Source organism: Rhamphochromis longiceps, linkage group LG2, assembly GCF_057381845.1.
Source record: "Rhamphochromis longiceps isolate RC_006_pf linkage group LG2, R_longiceps_female_GT1.1, whole genome shotgun sequence".
NCBI classification, from domain to species: domain Eukaryota; kingdom Metazoa; phylum Chordata; class Actinopteri; order Cichliformes; family Cichlidae; genus Rhamphochromis; species Rhamphochromis longiceps.
In genome coordinates, this window is record NC_140558.1 from 38,339,870 (window position 1) to 38,360,187 (window position 20,318).

General features: G+C 38.9%; 1 protein-coding gene across 6 annotated transcripts in view; it reads left to right on the forward strand.

Moving 5' to 3' along the window:
* The first annotated feature begins 2,764 nt into the window (after positions 1 to 2,764).
* The window catches only part of atp11c (ATPase phospholipid transporting 11C (ATP11C blood group)), a 40,874-nt gene continuing 23,320 nt past the window's right edge, over positions 2,765 to 20,318 (forward strand). For 3 of the 6 annotated variants that reach the window (XM_085427588.1, XM_085427596.1, XM_085427604.1), the window contains exons 1-2: positions 2,765 to 3,334; positions 19,450 to 19,569. In XM_085427588.1, the coding sequence (XP_085283714.1) occupies positions 3,308 to 3,334; positions 19,450 to 19,569 (147 nt within the window). In that variant the 5' untranslated portion in view covers positions 2,765 to 3,307. The remainder of the gene's footprint in view (positions 3,335 to 19,449; positions 19,570 to 20,318) is intronic. The other 3 variants (XM_085427581.1, XM_085427618.1, XM_085427611.1) reach the window with 1 other exon arrangement.

Here is a 20,318-nt window from a genome sequence, read left to right on the forward strand (position 1 = left end):
AGCTTATGCACTTCTTTGTCAGAGCTGACATCTAGTTTCCACTGAGTATTAAGCACAAACTGTGTGAATACCTAGTAGCTTGTTTGTTCTTTTGGTTCAGAACACTCTTTCACAACCACACAAATACATGCCTGATTTCTCATGTGAGGGATAACGTGTGAGCATTTTTTTCTAATGAACTTCCTTTGGTTTCACAAAGTGCATGGCTTTTCAGTATGAGCACATTTCATTTAAAGCAGGGCAGTGACCAAAGCAAGAATGCAAATCTGATGCCACATGCAAAAAAAATCTGCTGAGGCCACCACTCATGCTATGACCCACACAAATACAAACAAGAACTTCAGAACTAAAGGGTCACTGTACTGCCCTGTAGCATCTAGCTTGAGCATGCTGAGCGATGGCGTTTAAGGTCAAAGATTCAGATAAAGAACATTTAGTTCTTTCCGTTTCCTTGATTAACATGATTCAAGCGTATTCTGCATTTTGAAGTGTGACACAATGGCATACTTGTCCATTACACAACACATTATACTACATGACACCAGTAGTTAATAATCTAATACAGATCTATTCTATAAAAATAAATAAATTTAAAAAATCTTTAATCATAACTTATTTTGGCTAATATTATTTTTGCTATTTTAGTATAATCATGGGTTGGCATTAAGCTATGGTAGCTCTTATAGACCATTGATTCTAAAAGCAGTTAGAAATTCCTAAGCATATAACTTTTGGCTGGCCGGAAGAGAATTTGATGGGAGATTTGAAGACAGAAATCATGAACTGGATTATGCTCTAGTTAAGATCTGAAATATTTCATTTGCATAGTTTCAAAATACGTTCAGCGTTGCTTTTATGATTTACTTTCATGCAGTCAGAGTGCTGGCTTTGTGGATCATTTTTTGTGTCATTTAAAATAGAATTTTCAGAACCCCTCCTTCCAAACTTGAAAGATTGCTCACTTCCTGTAATCATATCAGGAGATGCCTCAAACAGCATGAGGTGTATAAAAATGATTTCAAATGGGATTTTCTTATTTCATAAATACTGACTCTAAGTAATAAAAGATTGCAGATGCCTTTTGTCAAAACAGTTCTGACTTGTTGGGGCATGAGGGACCTCCATGGGACTCCTGTGCTGTCTGGAATTTGGACTTTGGCAATAAATCCTCTGTGGACTCTACAGTCAGGGCTTGTTCTGGCACGTCCCAGAGATGCTCTTGGGTTGGGTACTGGAGACCTAGTATTGTGGGTGAGCGTCCTAGGCTTTTGAGTTTCTTTGAGCTGAACAACTGTAGGTGTTTCAAGACTGCTGCTGTCAGGGACAATATGTCCCACATACTGAGACCATGTCCCACATTCTGAATGAATCATTCTAAATCAACTTAAGTCACAAAGCCACAGAGATGATTAGCAGACAGAACAGCAACCAGTTTCATAGTTACTAGAACAGAAAGAGAAGAGGTGACTGTAAGAAGACTATAGAATAAAACCATAACGACAGACATCAGCAACTGTTTATACTTTCTGTATTTCACCTACTGAGTGTGAGGAATTACAGTAATGGCAGTTACTGTCTCACCATGATTGAGTTTAAGTGTCCTGAGGGAGTTGGCTGGTTTAGACCTAGTTTTTCTTTTTGTCTACTTTTAGTTGAGTTTTTATTAGTTTCAGTGTTAGTTTCATTATTTGGGGTTGAAACCCAAGGCTTTCCAGAATGGGCAAGTTTGGGAAAACCAGTATAGATATTACCATAAAAACAGAACTTTTTGAAAGCAGTGACTCACAGCCTTGTAGACATCCAAAGTCTGACGATATAAGTTTTTCAAAGCCTAATCAGGCAAATTTTTAGAAAGTTTTACCACACTAACAAACGCTAGAACTAAGGATATTTTCTCCGTATTTTATTTAAGTTAGTTTGTAAAGTTTCGGTTATCTTTAATTTTTTCCATTTTTTTTAAATAATTATTTTATATGAGAACTTTTTTTTTTAAAATTAACTATAATAACATTGCATCAAACCGCCTTTTGGTATCTGTCACATAATGCACAAACATATTCTTTGCCTCAAATTTAACTTGTTTCTATGCCTATCTGGTCACTCTGCCTGTCATTGGTGTCAATGTTGGTGTGCTTTCACTAAGCTGATGTTATTGCTTGTATCCCAGTGCGCATACCATTTAGGTCAGGGTTGTCAAACAGAAGGCATTTGTAACTATATCTTCATAAGTTTTACAGCTTGTCCTATTGATTGCCATTGCCCACACCAAACCAAAGTATTAAGAAATAGATAAACAATTAAATGAAGGAAAAGTTTCTGTTTTTAAACTATGCACTATAGAAATGTCTGCATTTTCTATGAATTAACATAAACTTGTTGTAAATGTTTCATAAACAGTCTGGACAATGCACTACCAGTAATTTTATACATTTGTCATATGGAAGAACAGAGTTATTTTTCTTATATTAAGACAAGTCAGGTATGAAATGTTTAGTTAAGCCTTTGACAGAAAGGAAATGTTCCTGGGTTGTGTGTGGCCCACAAAGTACACTGACTTTAACAGCCTTGATTTAAGTTATTTGGGGGTATAAGATGTTGCCTAATGCAGAAACATACACAAAATAATTCAGCTGAGAAAAATATGTAAAATGAAACTAAAACCTAGAAGTTCTTCCCATCTAGAGACGGGCGTCCATACTCCCTGACCTTTGGTGTCACGCTGGTCCCCCAGCACGGGAATTTAGACAACATTACCCACAGTGCAGTGCAAGCCGCACCTTCGCCGGGTGGAGCTTGTGAACGTTGGTGGGCTGCTGCTGTTGCTGCTGGAGTGAAAATTGTTTGACAGGGAGGTGAGGCGACCTGTGCACGGGGGACTCGCAGGAGAAGTTAGTTTTTACCGTGGCGTTAGCCAGCTTTTTGAGTCAGCGGGAAGGCGAGACTCGGGGGCGACAAATGGTTCCTTCGCGTGTAAGCAACAGGGCTCAGAGCGAAATGTCAGGCACTGTTTCAGCCTTGAGCAGCGTGAAGCGCGACTAGTACACCGCAACGGGGAAAATATTCAGAGGGGAGAGAGAATGCGAATGGTGCGAAGATACCGAAATCAAACAAAATGGAAACGATGTAGCGTCGCTGCGGCATTTCATATAGCTAGAACTAACGTTAGAGTAGAGAATAGATAGCCAAGGAGCTAGCACGTTTACTAACATACATGTAAAGTTATTCACCAGAGAAACTGAAGCAGAGCCCGGAGGCGTCTGTTGAATCTGAAGAGTTCATCAGCATTGTGAAATTAAAGGAAGAAAAGATGCTACGGAGAAGACTGAACCGTTGGGTATGTGTGCCTGACACACACACACACACACGCGCGCGCACACACACACGGTTAGCTTATGACGTCCAGCTGCCACTGCTAGCGTTTAACCGCTGTGGTTTTGCTTCCCCTCCCCAAATAACAATGAAGTGCTGAGCGTGCCCTTGCGTGATGTATTTCCCCTTTGCTGTCTTCGTTGTAATTGCGATTGAATCCACACACATTGCAACAAACAGTTTTCCTCACACCGCCAGATAACACGAACCAGCTGTTGTCTCACTTCACGGCTCTCGTTAGTCAAGCAGCTGGTTGTTAGGTAAGTTCTTACCAGCCAGGAAGTCACGACAGATGCAAGTTAGCATTAACGGGGAGTCAACTGCACTTTTAGTGCAAGTTCTGCAGTGATAAAGGGAAGTACAGTCTGTCGTCATCCTAAGCAACAATATTATTATCGTCATTAACACTTTCAATATTACAGTGATGATAATGAAACCTTTTAAAATGGTTTTCAAGTTCTAAAAAAGCAAAAAAAATGACAGAAATACAAAATGGGGAAAAAAGAATAAATAACAATGCACAAGAGCAATAATATCAGTAAACACCTGGAAACTACAGCTCGATTGAGAAGACACCTATGCCCAGGGAAATGTTTCTATTCTCTGGGCTCCAAAAATTTATTCACTTGTAAGTCAAAACATAATCTATCAAACCAGGTGTGCCACCTTGTGTTGTCTTTATGGTCCATATCTGTTGACTCAGTATTGATTAGTGAAAACAACTATTTCATCCATTCAGTTAATATAAATGCTGTGAATGTCACTTGATGCAGGTTCTTAAATTTTGAATATAGAAAATTGGTCATATATATTGTACATACAGTGGGTAATTTATACTGTTAGTCTTAGTGTAAGTGAAACGACACATCTGTTAGTTGAAATCAATTTAACCAGATAATGAATGCATATTTGTCCTCAGGAAGCATAATCGCACAGTCCCTGCTATGTGCTTGGCCATAAACATTTTTTTCAGTGGTGGAAGGTGGTGTTTTGCCAACATTAATCGCTTAGGCATGATATTTCATAATTGGTGAAATAAATGCTTGCCTCTTTAAAGTTCATCCACTGGTTTCATTGCCCTTCTCATCGGTTAATCATGAGTGGGCTAGTTGAAAGTGGAGTATCTGCGTTTATAAATGCTACACCGCCTTTACTGCCTCTTTATCCACTTCTTATGCACCAGTAACCTGTTGTCACCACTGAGCTGAATCCCTCACACGCTGTGTGAGCAGTATAGACACCGAGAGTGAATAGGGAGAAGCAATATAATAATTATAGTTCCTGACCCTCCTCCTGGCCTCTCTCTAAGTGTTGCCAGGTCAGCTGGTTTTCCTGCTTGAGGAGAGGATTGCTGCTGTAATTTCTCTTCAGCGTGAGCTGTAAATAATATTTTGTGCAGGGCAGCCAGCCACACTATCATTGATGCATGCAGTGCTGGTATCTGAGGCTCTGGCTCTCTGCCTCCTGATTTTTCTCTGCCACCCTCCCCTTGCCCACGGGAGGTACACGTGCATCATGAAGAGGGAGAAAGATGGAGAGGAGGGAGAGTGACCAAAAAGGCACAGTGGAAGCCTCGTGTGTTTACTTGACTCTCACACTATGATGTGCCGTGCCACTAAACCCGGAGTGTTTAGAAAATCATTAAAGATGGCTGTGGGAACGAGGGGGCTTTTCATGAGTAGGGAAGCTCCAGAGGTTGTAATGCTCTTGACAGGAATGCAAAATCACACAGTTGCCTTTGATGTTCATTCAAGCCCTTGAAGGCAGCAGTGTGATCTGTGCGAGGTGGAGCCTGGCAAAAATGTGATAGTATTATTGTGGAAGCCCTGCCTTGTGTTCAAGGAGAACAGTGCAAGCAAATAAAAACAACATTGCCCATGCAGCACCTCAGTTTCCTTTCCTTTTGCACCATGGTAACTACTAGATCTCCTCCTACTCAGTAGCTCGGTTAAAAACCCCGCACGTGAAGTTTCAGTCCTTTATTTGGATTATGTTACAGTGCTGTAGAAAATATTTCTTCTGCTCAGTGGTGAAGTACACCGAGGCCTCATGTGATGCAGTCACCAGTTAAGAGAATGGAAGCTTTGGTATGCACAAAAGCAGGAAGTAACCATATAGACATAAACAAGGCTAACTTGTTTTTGGATTCCACGATCAAAAAATGTGTGCTAAAAATAGGTTTCCATTTAATTAAAAAATCAGTCAGCTGTTTAAATCCTTCTTTGGGAAAATACCAAAAATTCTCCAGTGCCAGATTGCTGCTTTTTGTCTTTGGACTTCACTTGTATATGCAAATTGACAAGGAACTAACCTAACTGACAGATTAGTTCATAATAAAATTCCCATCTGATTCTGAGAGGTAGGTTTTCACTAAAACTGGTATTTTCTCTTTACTAGCATAAAAAGAATTTGTTTGACAGCACTCACTGGACTGACCAATGATCAGAACAATGGGAAAGTCCAAGGATCTCAGTGATGATCTAAAAAAAGAACTGTAGATTTATGTTTTCTTTTGCAGCCGTTTCTAAACAAATGCAGAATCTAAGATCATCAGTTAAAAAAAGTACAAGTTATTCCGATATGTCACCACCGTGCCAACGTCTGGAAGAAGACCCAAACTGTCACCAAAATGTCAGATGAGGGGAAACTGGTAAGGGATCATCAAGGCTCTTGCCATGAACTGGAAACTTACATAATACAAATATCACTGTCTACAGTGATGCAAGTTTTACACCCCCTTGGACTTAGTGGGTGCTGACCAAGGAAGAAGCCCCTGTTTCAGAATTGACACCTTAAAGCTTGAATGAAATTTGCAGCTGCCCACAGAAATGCCTTTAGGAAAAAGATTTTATGGAAAGACAAGACATTGATTAAATAAGTAAACTTGACCTTGATTGAGCTATTTGGCTACAATGACAAGTAGGAAGAGGATTAAAGGTGAGGCTTTCAAACCAAACAATATTGCACCAGCTGTGAAGCATGGTGGTGTGGCATCATGTTCCAGGCCTGTTGTTCTGCCAGTGGTGCTTCTACATTGCACAGCGTGGATAGAAAAATGTAGCAGGACCACCTTCAAATTCTTCAGCTTCACCAGTTTCGTTTACAATCTTCAGTTGCCTACCTCAACAGATAGACAATTGAAGCTTAGACACAATTAGATTTTCTAGGTAGGAAAATGATACTAAATTGGTTTTGGAATGGATAAAGCGGAATCCTGGAATTTCATTCCCAAAAATATGCAAAAAGTTATGGAGTAAGTTGAAAAGCTGTGTCCATGCCCCAGTAAACCAACCAGTTTAAACCGATTCAAGTATCTTGACAAAGTTATGATAGAAGGTTGTAAATAACTGCCAAAAGCATCTTGCTAGCTAAGGTGCAACTTGCTAAGTGACCTTTAATCAAATATTAGTGGCAGTGTATGTATTTGAGATTTGTTAAAGATTTATGCTGTACAATCATTTCACCCTGGCAACAGAACAGTTCAAATAAATCACTGAAAGCCTTAAATTACAATTAGCATATGTAAAGTTCTTCCTGCTGTAAAATATAGAAGTCTAAAACCACCTCTCCATCTCTCATCAATCTTTCCATGATGATCTGAGGCCTGCCTCAACTCTGAGACTACATGACATTACCAAAGAACTAGAAAGCAAGTCTTTTCCTGAGAGAAAATGTTATTATATGTCAGGGGTTTCGAGGTTTGCATGTCAAATGCTTTGGAAATTCCCAGAGGTTTGCAAACCTGTTTGGCAAGTCGGTCAGCAGCACTCGCAGTTTTGAAATGTACACATCTTTCACAAACCTATGTAGCAATTAATGTTGCTCACACTCAAGTGTAGGGCTTTAACAACATTAGAATTTCAAACTCAGTACTACTATTAAAAATTAAGAGTCCATTGTCTTTTAAATAAATATTAGAATAACACTTGTCTGTATATTTAGCTACAGTCCTGTTTATTTTTGGCTCAGCGACACTGGTGAGACCCGTGGCCACGATTTCTGTCTAGTTGCTGATGACCTTTTCTCCGCCTCAATCTGTGACTTTTAAGAGAAACATAACACTTTCTAGACACAAATAATTATGTTAAATCAATTTTGTAACACAAGTTGTTTGCTAATTTTTTTTTAATCTCGTTAAATTAACATTGTCTCTTTACATTACAGAATGTAGGACTGATGATGTTTGGTGCTTAGCTCCATCATTGTTGTCGTTTCATTTCCTTAATACTCACTATTAGATTTTCTCCAGTTTTTTCCCTTCTTTTTTTGTTTTCCTGCCTGTCAGCTTGGACATTGTCATACTACGCATATACTGTAATAACTGAAATGACACTAATGAAAAAGTAAACCAGTAAAAGAAACATGAGAAACACAACAAGAGGAGCCTATAGAGAATTTATTGAGCTCATCTTGGAAAAACAAAATGTGTTTGATCATAATTCTGATTGCAAAAGCTGCCAGACAAGATGGGTTTGAAATAATGGTAAGTCAACAGACAGCTAAGGTAGCAGTTGGGTACCGGTATTTGCTAATAGTTACATGTATGACATTAACATGTGTGCTGGACAGGTTAATGTTTCCAATAACTGGTTACTATTTATATGTTGTTGAAATGGAAGCTTTACTGACTCCACAATATACCCCATAAAGACCAGGGTGTTACTCTTTAAGGTACTTTTCTGTTTGCCATGCTTCTGTTTGAGTGCTCAACTGGTAAAGAGTGGAGAGACTGTGTGAAGTATGTATGTTAGGCTGTATGTCAGCTAGAGAAGATGAAGGCAGTACTGTTTGTATTAAGTAATAAGATTAGTATCTCATTATAGGTGGGATTTATTTACATACATACATAAGCTGCCTTTGTTATAAAGGACACTAAAAAAAGCAAGTATTGAGGTGTTTTTAGAATTTTGATATAGGTGCTTTAGGTCTCCATTCTGGTCAAACCGCTACTTGAGTGAACTATATTTTAAACTTCCAGATTTTATCACATGTCCACTTTTCTCAATAAAAGCTGACTTCTCATTCAGCAATAAAAGGAAATGTTTTTATCTGCTGCTGTACAATAAGAAAAAACAGTATCTGCTTATGGCCTGCAAGTACTGGGGCAACTACCGGTACTGCAGCATTACAAGCATTCAGTTATTGCAGCATTATCCGTCCTTCAGAATGCTTCAGATGTGTTTTTCCATGCTGGTCTGGCTTTTGACATGCTGACTACTGTTAACAACTAGTAGCACCTGTTGGAAACGTGCTAGGGGCTTTCAGTAACTGATGAGAATCAAGAATTCCCGAACAGAGCTGTTACTCTTTGGTTAGCAGTAAGGGTAACAGTGCATCTAAGTGCCACAGCCCATAGAAGGCATGTAAAGTCATCTGATTTATCAGGCCTGTTTGATTAGGGGAGATGCATATTGATTATGTGTGCTCAGTTTTGCCGCCATTAGTCTTGCAACCGTGAACTGGCTGGTGAAGAGAATTGCTTACTCTGTTTTCTCTCATCCTTCCTGTCTCCGTCTGATCTCTTGCACTCTGCCCAGTAATAGAAACACAGCCAAAGAAGCTCATCTGCAACACACAGCGGGATAATAAATATATTTAGCGTGGGGAGAGAGGTACCATGAAAGAATAAACGGCCTGCTGTGAGATAGTGGGCTGATGAAATATAGTGGGGGAGACCGGAAAGACCTGCGTGACTCAAGCCTGAAAAACTGTAGTGAATCTGGGGGTTAGATATGTTGCCTCTTTGCGCCTCGCAGTTTCCTTTCGAATGGACGGACATTTTCAGCCTTCCTATAGTGGAGGGGGCAGTTCAGGCTCAATACAAAGGGACCATGGATGGCTTTTTCTGGCAATTTTTCCACTTCCTTTTAAAACCTGGATTGAATTCTCAGTTTGTACCTCTAAATAATTCAGGTTGCTTCATTTATTTTGAATTCTCCTTACACTCCTCCTGCCGTTCCTGACCCCCACCTATCCTCACCAGGCTAGTGGCACTCAAAATGCATCCTCATCATCCATATATGTATAAAGGCTCATCCAGAGATTTTCTGTGCTATGGCTCAGCTCTAGCGTTACTCAGAGTGTTTGCTGTGAGATGCGAAGAGAATACTGAGACGTGTGTATTCTGGGTGTTTGTGTTTTTTGCTTCGTGTCTATGTCTCCATCCGTGTGTCTGCGCATGGAGGAAGTTGGGTGGGGACGTCAGCATCTGTGCTGTTTCATCATCCCAGTTTTTCATCGTCACCCAAAATGATAGGGTACTCGCTGACACAGAGAGAGAGGAACAGCATGTTAGGATTTAACGAATGCTGGAAGAAAGACGAACGTGTCCCCTCCTACACGTTCATCACTTAGGTAAAGCAACAGCCTCCAGTGATTATCTTCATGGCAAACTCCTGGCTAGGAAGGAAGTGTTGTTTAGTCAAAGGGTGAAAGATTTGTCTTTTTAATGTGGCTACAGTTCACTGAGAAGAAATGCTTTGTAGGAATACCACAGTCAACCATGCCTTCTAAGCAGTGGAAGCAGGGGAAGGAAAGGGCCACCATTGATTTTTGTCATTAGTCTTGTTGCTCTCCTATGCAGCGTCTTAGGATAATTAATTGAGTAGTAATTACAGTCAGTGTAGCTTGGTACATTATTAAAGATAATGTCATCAGAGGGGCTGTAGCTGAGATGGAGTTTTTTTAAAGCTTGTCAGCATTAGGACATACTGTAAATGCTGGTTTTTTTTGTTGGTGTTGCATGGCTCTCTGCCAGTGTGGTGTGGGGGAGCAACCATTGTAGTGTACTGCAGTTTAGAAACCCATGCTCTACATGGGGAAAAAAGCAGCCGCATCAAGAACTTATGTCTAAGTAGCTAAATCTAGTGATTTGTCTCACACACACACACACACACACACACACACACACACACACACACACACACACACACACAAACAGAGTACAGTACAGAGAGTGTGCACTTAGCTGGAAAAACCATACCCCATCTAAGGCTAAACTACTTTGATATATAATTAAAGAGAAATTTAAGTGTGACTAGGCTGTAGTTTAAAATGTGCTTGCTTTTCCAGGCCTTAAAATGTGAAGTCTGGAGGTTTTCTCCGTGAAATCCCTGGAAAATAATGTGCTTTTCTCATTCTCCGCAGGACTTTAATTTAACTGGTTGAGAACAAAGTGAATAGGTGAACAAAGTTCACACTCCTGAAGGCGGATTAAGTTATGTGTTAGTAAATGAATGTTTCAAGACTAAACCGGTTAAAAACATCCATGTCTATATTGTCTGACCACAGTTGTCTGTCAGCAGTTTGTGACTTCACATGCATTTCCTGTTTTTAATATTAATGGGCTTTTATTGTGTTTCTTTAAATTTCAAAGGTCATCTTTTTTGATGTTACTCACAGAAAATACTTCAGCTTGGGGATGACCTTTAAAAAGCCTCTCATGAAACCTGTTACTCACAAAACAACTATGGCTTTTAGACATTTTATAAGTTGTCACTATACCAAAAGTGTCGCTATATGTGTCTGTGACCAAAATGTTTGAGGAAGTTGTTCCCAGTGCAAGGTCATGATGAGTTTCCCTCCTCCCTGTTGTCGAGAGATGCAGTCTAATATAGGTCAGTACCAGCCAATGGTACACTACACTCTGTGTCTAGTACAGCTGCAGGCATGCTAGTGGAACAATGAGCCTTTGCCTATCCACAACAGCTCCTTAGGATCAGCGCGCAGTTCAAGTTGGACTGTTATTACTCTGAAGGCTATTCATCACAATGTGCAAACAGCGGACAGAGGAAGAGAGTAGCCTTTAATATGGGGCCTTGATTCAATGCCATGGGCCAAGTGTTGCTGAATCCATAATGGAGGTAACTCCTATTATAGTATCATATGGATTAATGTATCTACCTTTTATTGATTTGGTAACCTTTTGTCTGAAACTGTTATTTGCTGCTTTTAATGTTTTATTTATTTATTTTTGGAGAGGGAACTTTATTAACTTAATTGCAAAATTCAGGTGTGTTGCATTGTGTCCAAGTGTGCTGCTTAAGAGACAAATGCTGTTTAAAGCTTTTTGTGCGATTGCTTTATTATGTGCTGAACCACCCAAAACCACTTTTGCATGAAATTAATGGTGCTGTACAAAGACAAGTCGATTTGATGTAACACTGTATGGGAATGAAGCAATAGTCCTTCTGCTTTGTTAGGAGAGTAAATATCCTTTTTTAAAAACTTTTAAAGTGAACTTTGTCTGAACTTGTAGTCTCTTCAGTAAAACTGTTTTTATTCTAGGTGTTCCACTCATAATGAGATGAAAGAAGCTGACTTTGAATTCTAAAGTAATATAGGCGCAGTAGAGTTTTTGTAGTGTGTTCAGATTTTGCAGGCATCATCAGCCACGTAACCAGTGGTTGCTGATATATTTGTGGACTATTTATTGAATCATCTTTCTTTTAAACTGGACAAAACTGAGCAGCCAAGGGGCCTAAATGAGGATGAAGAGCACCTTTGAGCAGCCTTTGAATGATCAAACAGGTGACAAACACATATGCTATTAAATAATCTGGATGCACATCCTGTAATCTGTGGCGCTAACTGTGTAAAACTACCAATATGTGACTAGCTTACATAGCATAGACTCCGGGATAGCTCAAAATGTCTTTGGATGAAGGAATGGGGATTTCAATTCTGGAAATCTTTTTGTATTTTGAATCTGTTAGGTTTAAAAACAGCTAAAGGACTTTGTGCTGAAATTAGACAAAATAGCCCACGTAAGATTGCTTGATTTAGAAATTGTTTTCCCACACAAGAAATACAACAAAGAGGTGAGTACTCCTCAAAGTCGTTGTAGTAACAAAGCTTTAATTTTGTGCCTTTGTGCTATATTTTCCTCAAAGGAAAATGTAGCCACTCTAAATTCTTCTGGTATGGGCAGTGAGCACTTTGATGTGTAATCAAAATTGAGAGAGTTACAATTAGTGAGACCGAGTGAGCATGCTGGAATAGGACAGGCAAGTGGGCTGACAAGAAAAACAGAGAATGTAACGGAGCAATGTGCCAGAGAGCTGCAAGGGTAAACAGCACTAACTCAGCCCATGTATCTTTCCCCTTTTATTCAAACAGTCATTACTCAGCTTTTTTTTTTTTTTTTTTTTTGCTTGTCATAATCACAGTTTTAAGTTTCTGTTAGAATGTTTTTCCTGTCGTCATTAACGGTTTTTAAAACAGTTTGCTAGAGACGAAGCATTTGTTCTGGAAAGCCTTCCAATACTGTCAGAATCCTTTCGGGTGTTTAGGCATATATTTTATGTTTCGCTCACACTTTCTCCTCAATGTGGGGAAAATAGAAAACAAAGATCCAGTTCAGTGACATTCTCAGTGTAGTGCAGGTTGTACACATGCAGCATGAACAAGAACAAACATTCGTCCCTAGTGCTCTCTCTTCTTTGCAAAGCTCCCTCACACCTCATTAAATATATTTAAGTAGCTTTTCTGAGTGCATTTTTTGAAGCTTAATGGCACAGCTCTTGCATTATGTACTGGAAGAGCTTAGTGTTTTATAACCCTGCTGCACAAGGTTATAAAACCACCAATGGAGACTGATCAGAACAAAGCTGAGCATACTGTATTCTTTTGGGCTTACATTTTCAAATTGCTTCAACAGTTTAGTAAGAAAAAGCTACAGCATCGATTTAGTTTGACCACAAAATCTATTTGTGTCCAGAAAAACAGCACTTGCTGAACCATTGTCACACTTTGTCAGTAGATTTTTTTTCTTCTGCACACTACAGTGTCATCTTTACTTCTTGCAAGACATGCACGTATAAGCTGTTGGAGACACAATTCAGTTAAACCTTGACAGAAGGCTTAACAGCAAAAGATCAGAAAACACTTTCTTGTCCAGAGAGAGAAATTGTGCGACCCAAAACCACTTCTGGCGGTCTCTGTAACAGACTTGCTGGCCATAAATGGTAACATGTTTGTGTCAATGAAGCAGCGTGACAAAGAACTGGATTTCTTCTAACATTCCCGTGTCATTTACACCTCAGGATCATCTGATGGTTTTGCATTTCTGCTCTGGAAGACAAAGAAAAAACAGCAGTATTGAATCTGCTATTTTCTCTAAATGAAGTGTACAAGCATATGCTGTTATGTAAAGACAGCGATCACGTGCAGAAAGAATGTATAACAGCACAGCCACAAAGTACTCAGTTTATCTTGATTGTGTGGTTTTTACTGTAGATTGTTTGATGTACAGTTGTGGTCAGGAGTTTACATACACCCATGGGCATGAACATCATGGGAGTTTTGGGCTTTTGATGATTCCTTGAAACTGTTTCTCTTTCTCTATTCCACATAGAGTTAAACTTATTGAAACAGGCTCAAATCACTCAATCACTTAAATCTTTTAATAAGTGTTGCCGAAGGTTCTACAATGCCCTTTAACTTTAACTAAGTGCTAGTTCATTGCTAGTGTGAATGTGAACGGTTGTCTATTGTGGTACAATGTGGTGAAATGGTCTGCCCGGTCTTTTGCAGTTTGTTGGTTGGTTTATGGAGTGTTTTGTGTCTTATGGTATGAATTATGCAAGTATTGCTCACAGGAACGGCACAACATCATGTTCTCGTACACAGCCACATCTGACCTACTTCTGGCTTGGTTGTATCATTTTTAGAGCAGAAATAATTATTAGGTACACCATAGTAGCTGTTCAGTCGGTCTATCACTATTATAATATAATATAGGAGTGTGTGTCTGTATGTGTGAGGAAGAAATATAATGCAGTCAAATAAAATACTTCAGACTGCTACACAAGAAAAATGACCACAGTGGTATCAGCATCTCAATGATACAGTGCCAAAGGCATTAAAAATACATGAAATAATCATTTAAAAATCTGCGCTGTCAGAGAGTTGTGGTCTTGATGGATTGTGATACAATGAATAGGCCTTGTAATTTTCTGGTTACTCAGTTAGTTCTGCTTACAACATGCAGATTGACAAAACAGGATAGTCACTGAATAGTGAGATGGTGTGACAGCGCACAGTGTCATCAGACCAGAGTCATCATTGGGTGTTTGGCACCAGCTGAATGCAGTCTTACATTCCCCTCGCTCTCAGCGGAGCACCTTTCCCCCTCCGTCCAAGCCTGTGCTTATTTCACAATGTATGCATAATTAAATTTAGGGCATATTTTAATATAAAGTTTTAAGCCCCGCTCAATTTTCTAATGCACCATTTATTTTTGACTGAGCAATTACATCTCAGCTCGATTGACCATCGGCTATTTGCTTTATTGATCTCCATTCACTTTTGGTAGTTGGTGCTTTATCATCAAGGGTGAATACAGTTTGATATTGACATACTGGCACTTGACTCTGCTTTACTTACTAACATCACTGCCATTGAATAGATTTGTTTGACCTTTGACAGTGAAGCAGAGATAATGCAATAAGTTCTGTTTTTCCTTACATTAGCATTTCTTCTACGGGCTTTAGCTCACTTTTTTGGAGATGAGCATTGCAATCACGTAACTGCTCAAAAATGAAGTGGCCCCCACCATCTGACCCTCATTATATTTTACAGTGACTCCACCACTAAATCAATGGCCGTTCAATAGTTCTATTCTTATCTTTAGTGCCGTAGGGCATAGACTATTTCCTCATTCAATACAGAATACTTTTTCCAGTTTTCACCATGAGTTATGTTTGTGTAGGTGCCGCTTCTTTTTGAGAACCCTCTCTGAGGTGACGGGGTTTGCTTATGTGTGCTCTTTCACAGCTTTTAAGCACTATTGTTGGCTTAGTCTGCATTACAAGTAGCATTTTTTCCTGACTGATCCGTGACCTTAAAACTATGGACAGAAGCCAGTAACCTAGTATTGCTAGCTGTCTGGTCTATGAACCCGTAAAGTAAAATCCAGAGCCCTTGAATACTTTGATTCAATGATATTCTGGTTGTAGAAGGTGTGTTTGCTTGCATTTTATGCTGTGATAGAGAAGCCCTTTGTAAAAGTGTTCTATTGTTTACTACTAGTTAAAAATTTGCTTTTACAGTTCTTTCAGAGTCCATAGGACAACTTTCACAGTTACTTCTTCTACACAGAGTCAGTATAGAGATCCTTGGGTTATTGCTCCTGGGGGCAGATTATTGCTATTTGATATGGGTGAGGGATATGGATATGCATCAAATCTTGGATCCTGTTGTACTTCTTTCCTCTCAAACTCCTCTTCCCACTCACACTCTGTTTGCATCCGGTCCTGATGGAGTGTAACTGTGTGCTGATCGGGTGGGGGATGCTAAAGTTGACATCCATACTGAGGTGTGAATGTGGCTGTTCATGCATAAGGGAACATTATGTAAACCTATTGGCTCCCTTTTCTAGTCTGGACTATAGGAAAGATGGGATGTTTTTTTTACAGAATTAACACTAAGAATTTGTTCTTATTTAGCCCCCCCCCCCCCCCCCCCCCCCCCTCCCCCCCCAACTATTAATGAGAAGCAAATGGCTGCATAAATTCATTATGAATGCTGCGATTTTTATTTATTTTCTTTGATCTAACCCCTTGTCTGAAACAGACTTTGGGAAGTTTGCTGTCCAGGTGGCCGCAATTCACATGTTCCCTGGCACTTGTCCAGGATCAGATGTTCATGATAATTTGTCGTCTCAGCCCACATGCTACTGGCCTTTTATATTAGATAAAGCAGATCCCCTGCCAGCACAACTTTAATTATTTACAGTCACAGTATTAGCAGAACAACTTATGCTTGAACAGAAAATGTAGCTATTTTTAAAACATGTGGCTAGATTCCTCATTTGGACGATGAAATAAAATGACTACAGCACGCAAGCGTATTTTCTGACACTCTTTCTGTGTGTCTTCTTTGTGTCAGTGTCTGATATTTTTTGCTTATGCAATGACATTTGAAAGTAGGCATTCATCATTGTTTTTTGTTTTAAAAATAATTTGGCTGGTAAAAATGAAGTACTTGTTCACAATATCAAGAGTTTATGATTAATCCCAGAGATGAATCGCCTGTCTGTCTGGCAAGTAGTGCTTTCTGTTGTGGTTGTAGAGTGGTCATTTTCTTTTTTTTTTTTTTTTTTTTTTTAGATATTAATGTTAATGTGCATAATTGTACATAAATACAAGGGGACTAAACAAAGACATGTACATTTGGACTATGCGTCAAATATGGTAATTTGATATTGGTTACATACATTAAATTGAAAGTACACTGAAAACCACTGTCAGCTGTGTATTATATATGAGTTTTCTGAAGAATTATAGTGCTGTAAGACTAAGTATCTGACAGCCCGAGGTAGTTTCCCTTCTGCCATTATTGAGTATCCAACCCAACGCCCAGTTGAAGTGATTGATTGGTGAGTGTGTACTACTTTGAAATGAGAGCACTGTGATTCCAGCAGGAAACTAAATCTGTATGCCAGGTTTCCAATAATCAGTTAAATTCACTAGTTATCCAACGTATGAGTACAGTATAAAAATAAGTTGACTAAGCTCCTCCATAGAGAATCATAGAACCTGCTGATTTTAAAAATTACAACACTTGATAATTTGTTTCACTCCTACATCAAAGAATGGCATATTACAGTATGCAGCTTGTTTAACGGCAGATAAGCTTAACAGAAAAGGTATTACATAAATCTCCTCTATCTTGTGATACAGTTTGTGAAAACCGAGCTAAAGTCCAAAAGGTTTCATGGTTTACTTTTTTTTATGTTTCTGAAAATGTCAAAACTTCTAGATCATTAAGCATAAAATATTTCATTGATCTACTATTAATTTTTAACTTAAAGATCACAAGCCATGTTTATTCTTCAAATTATTGTCGTTTAGCAATGATGCATTGGGATAAATACCCATAGCATGTTTGTTAATGGTTAAACCTAAAAACTCTGTTAGGTTTCTGAGAAACCACGCATCAATCACAATCCAGGCCAAAGATGGAAAAGTTGCCGACGTCATTAAGAAGGCAGATTTAGTTGGTTGACCAGTTGCTGGGTGACTGGGGGTTTGCTTTATGAGGTGTTGTTTGTTTGCAGTTCATACATCAAAAACTGTTCCGTAAGCTACATTTTTCTGACATACTGTTCGATTAAGATGAGATACAAGTTAAGATTGGACATAATGTAAAGGCTGGTTGTTCTTGATTGAGAATCCCAGCTGCACACAAAAAAATGCCACAGTCTATCAGTATATTTGGCTTTTTGCATGTGCAATACCTTTTTTCTATTGGTTACAAATGGAAATGTCAAAATATGAAATGGGGAAAGAAGCAGTTAACAACTGTCTCTTATATTTTGACAACTGTTAAAGTAGTAACTAAAGCCACTAAGGCTCTCCAAATCATTTTGGCTCTGAATTTAAAAGTTTTCACAAACTCTTGACATTACACATCCTCGTCATGTTGTTAAAGCTCTCAGTGGAAAGCCTAACCTTTTAACATGGGAAAGAAAATATTCAGGTGTACAAACAATATAGATATAATTTAAATGGTCAACAGTTTGTTTATTGTAATAGGGTTAATTATTTACAGTCAACAGAGTCAGGCTAATCTCTCTATAGTGAGATGGGAATATCCTTGAAGATAAGAAAGATGTGAATTGGAAGCAAGTATTGTTGTAGGTCTGGCTAATGCATTGTACTGGCTTTGTTTCCAGCCCTTGTAGCTGTCCACCTAATGGCTTGGCCAATACTTTTAGGTCACACTTGGCATTCTGGGGACAAAAAAATTGAGATTGGACTCTGTTTTGATTTTGGATAGACCAATTTCCTTTTCAGTGATAATGAATCGTCACTCTTGGCACTGATCTTTTCTGTATTTAACGGAATGGATATTGGCTAGATATTTCCTTGAACAATAATAAAGTTGCAAAATCAGTTCTGTAACTCTCTAGGGAACAGTGTAGTGACATATTTAACAAACCTTAAATAAAATAATGTTCATTGTGTGTGGGAGATGTGTAGTCATGGTCTTCTCTTTTTTTCCACACAGAGAAGAATAAACCGTTGTCCTACCTGACAATTTATCACTTTGATTTCTCATGTGAGTTTCCTTTTTTGGGTTGGTATTTACAGTTGCTCTTGAGATTTATGTAAGGTGAGCACCATGGAAGTTATGACAACAACCTGGCTTCTGTGCATTGTTTGATTTACCTTATGTGCCTTTATCATTTTGGCAGGACACAGTATACCTCTGGTTTCTGAACAGGTTCCTCAAATGTTTTCTCTTTCAAATATTAAATTAACACACACATCCACATTAGAGTGCATACTGCATTAGAACAAAAATCCAAAAATCTAAGCTGTATATAAAAGATGCAACATCCCCCAAGTGTCAAGTTTGGCATTTGAAAATTTGGAAATCCACTTATTTTTCCTTTTTTTTTTTCTTGCTTTATCTGCTAAAGTTTGAAATGTCTAGCTACCTAGTTTATAAGTTGCTTCACTCACTTTGATATTAAACGGATTGCTATTGGTAACATCTGGACCCAATGGAGTTGTGTGGATATACGAGAAAATGCAGGTTTTGGCCTCTCTGTTTTCACTTGATTAATTTTCTTAACTTTTTTTTTTTAACTGTATTGAACATTTTGACACTATGACAGACATAACAGAAAGTGCACATGCATTTATATAATCTGAAAATAAATTTCACCTTATTTTGAAATCTCTTGAAGATTCTGGCCCTTATTGAATTTTTATCTAGCCATTTTACAATATATTGTCCAGTGCCCAACAGTTTTCCACTTTTCAAATCTTCATTTTCTGATTCACAGTTGAAACTTTAATCTCATAATTATATGGCTGGAATTTAGGCATAATTAGACTGCCTCTGTCTGCAACTATTAAAGAATATGCAATTTTTTTAAATTTGTATTAGATCATGGGTAAAATTTGGACTTTTTTTCTCCCAACAAATTCATGACTGTTGTATGGTGCACACTTGATTTTGTACCCGAATTCAGTATTTAAATGACAGGAAGAAGAGTGAATTACTAACATGTCCTGTTCCTTTTTTTTCTCTCCTCTATTTATCTTAACCCCCATCCCTCCTCTCTAGTTTGGTGGTGAGGACAGAAGAGTAGGCAGTAGGACTATCTATGTTGGTCATCGGCCGTGTCCTGCCAATGAAGTTTTCATCCCACCCAAGTTCTGTGATAACAGGATTGTGTCCTCGAAGGTAAAAACATTACACTCCCATGCATTTGCCAGGGCTCCAGTCTGGCAATGCACCAAGACTTTTGTTTGTTCCTAAGCTTGTGTTATGTTTTATCTACCTGTAGGCAGTTTTTTTTATTTAACACTTGCAAAATGAACTCTTGAACAGTCATCAGCATTCCAGTGGCTTCCTTCCTTTGTTTCCTGTTCCGACTGCTTCTCCTCATACTTGTCTTGGCTCCCAATGGAAGGCGATTATTTGTCTGTCAGTGAAGCACAGACTGTGGCAAGGAAATACATGGCTGCTATTAATGTACTGGAACGGTGGGCAATTCAGGCTTCCCCTGGGCTCTGACTACAACCCCCCTTCTTCACCACCCAAGTCTTACTCTACCTGTTAGTTCTGTGTCAACAGCAGGCTTGGGAAAGTACTGACTGACTGGCTTTGAATATCTAAAGTGAAAGTGATCAGGGGAAGCAAGTGAAGTGATAATAAAATGGCTCTAGGATTTATAGTGATGCAGCGCATCTCAGCGAGGAAGGGTCAATCTATTGGTTTCTGCCAGTATGTCAGGGTAAGCAATCTTTAATTACCCCAGCTGCAGTGTTTATTCTCCCTTGTGCCTCTGCTCTTCCTGTTTCTTTCCAGCAGTGTCCAATCTCTGCCTCTTCTCTCATGTTCTCATTGCACCTGCACCCTCCAACCTCTCTTTCTCGTTGCTTTCACCCTCTTTACTTCTTAGCGAAATGAGATATCCATTCTGCTCGTGT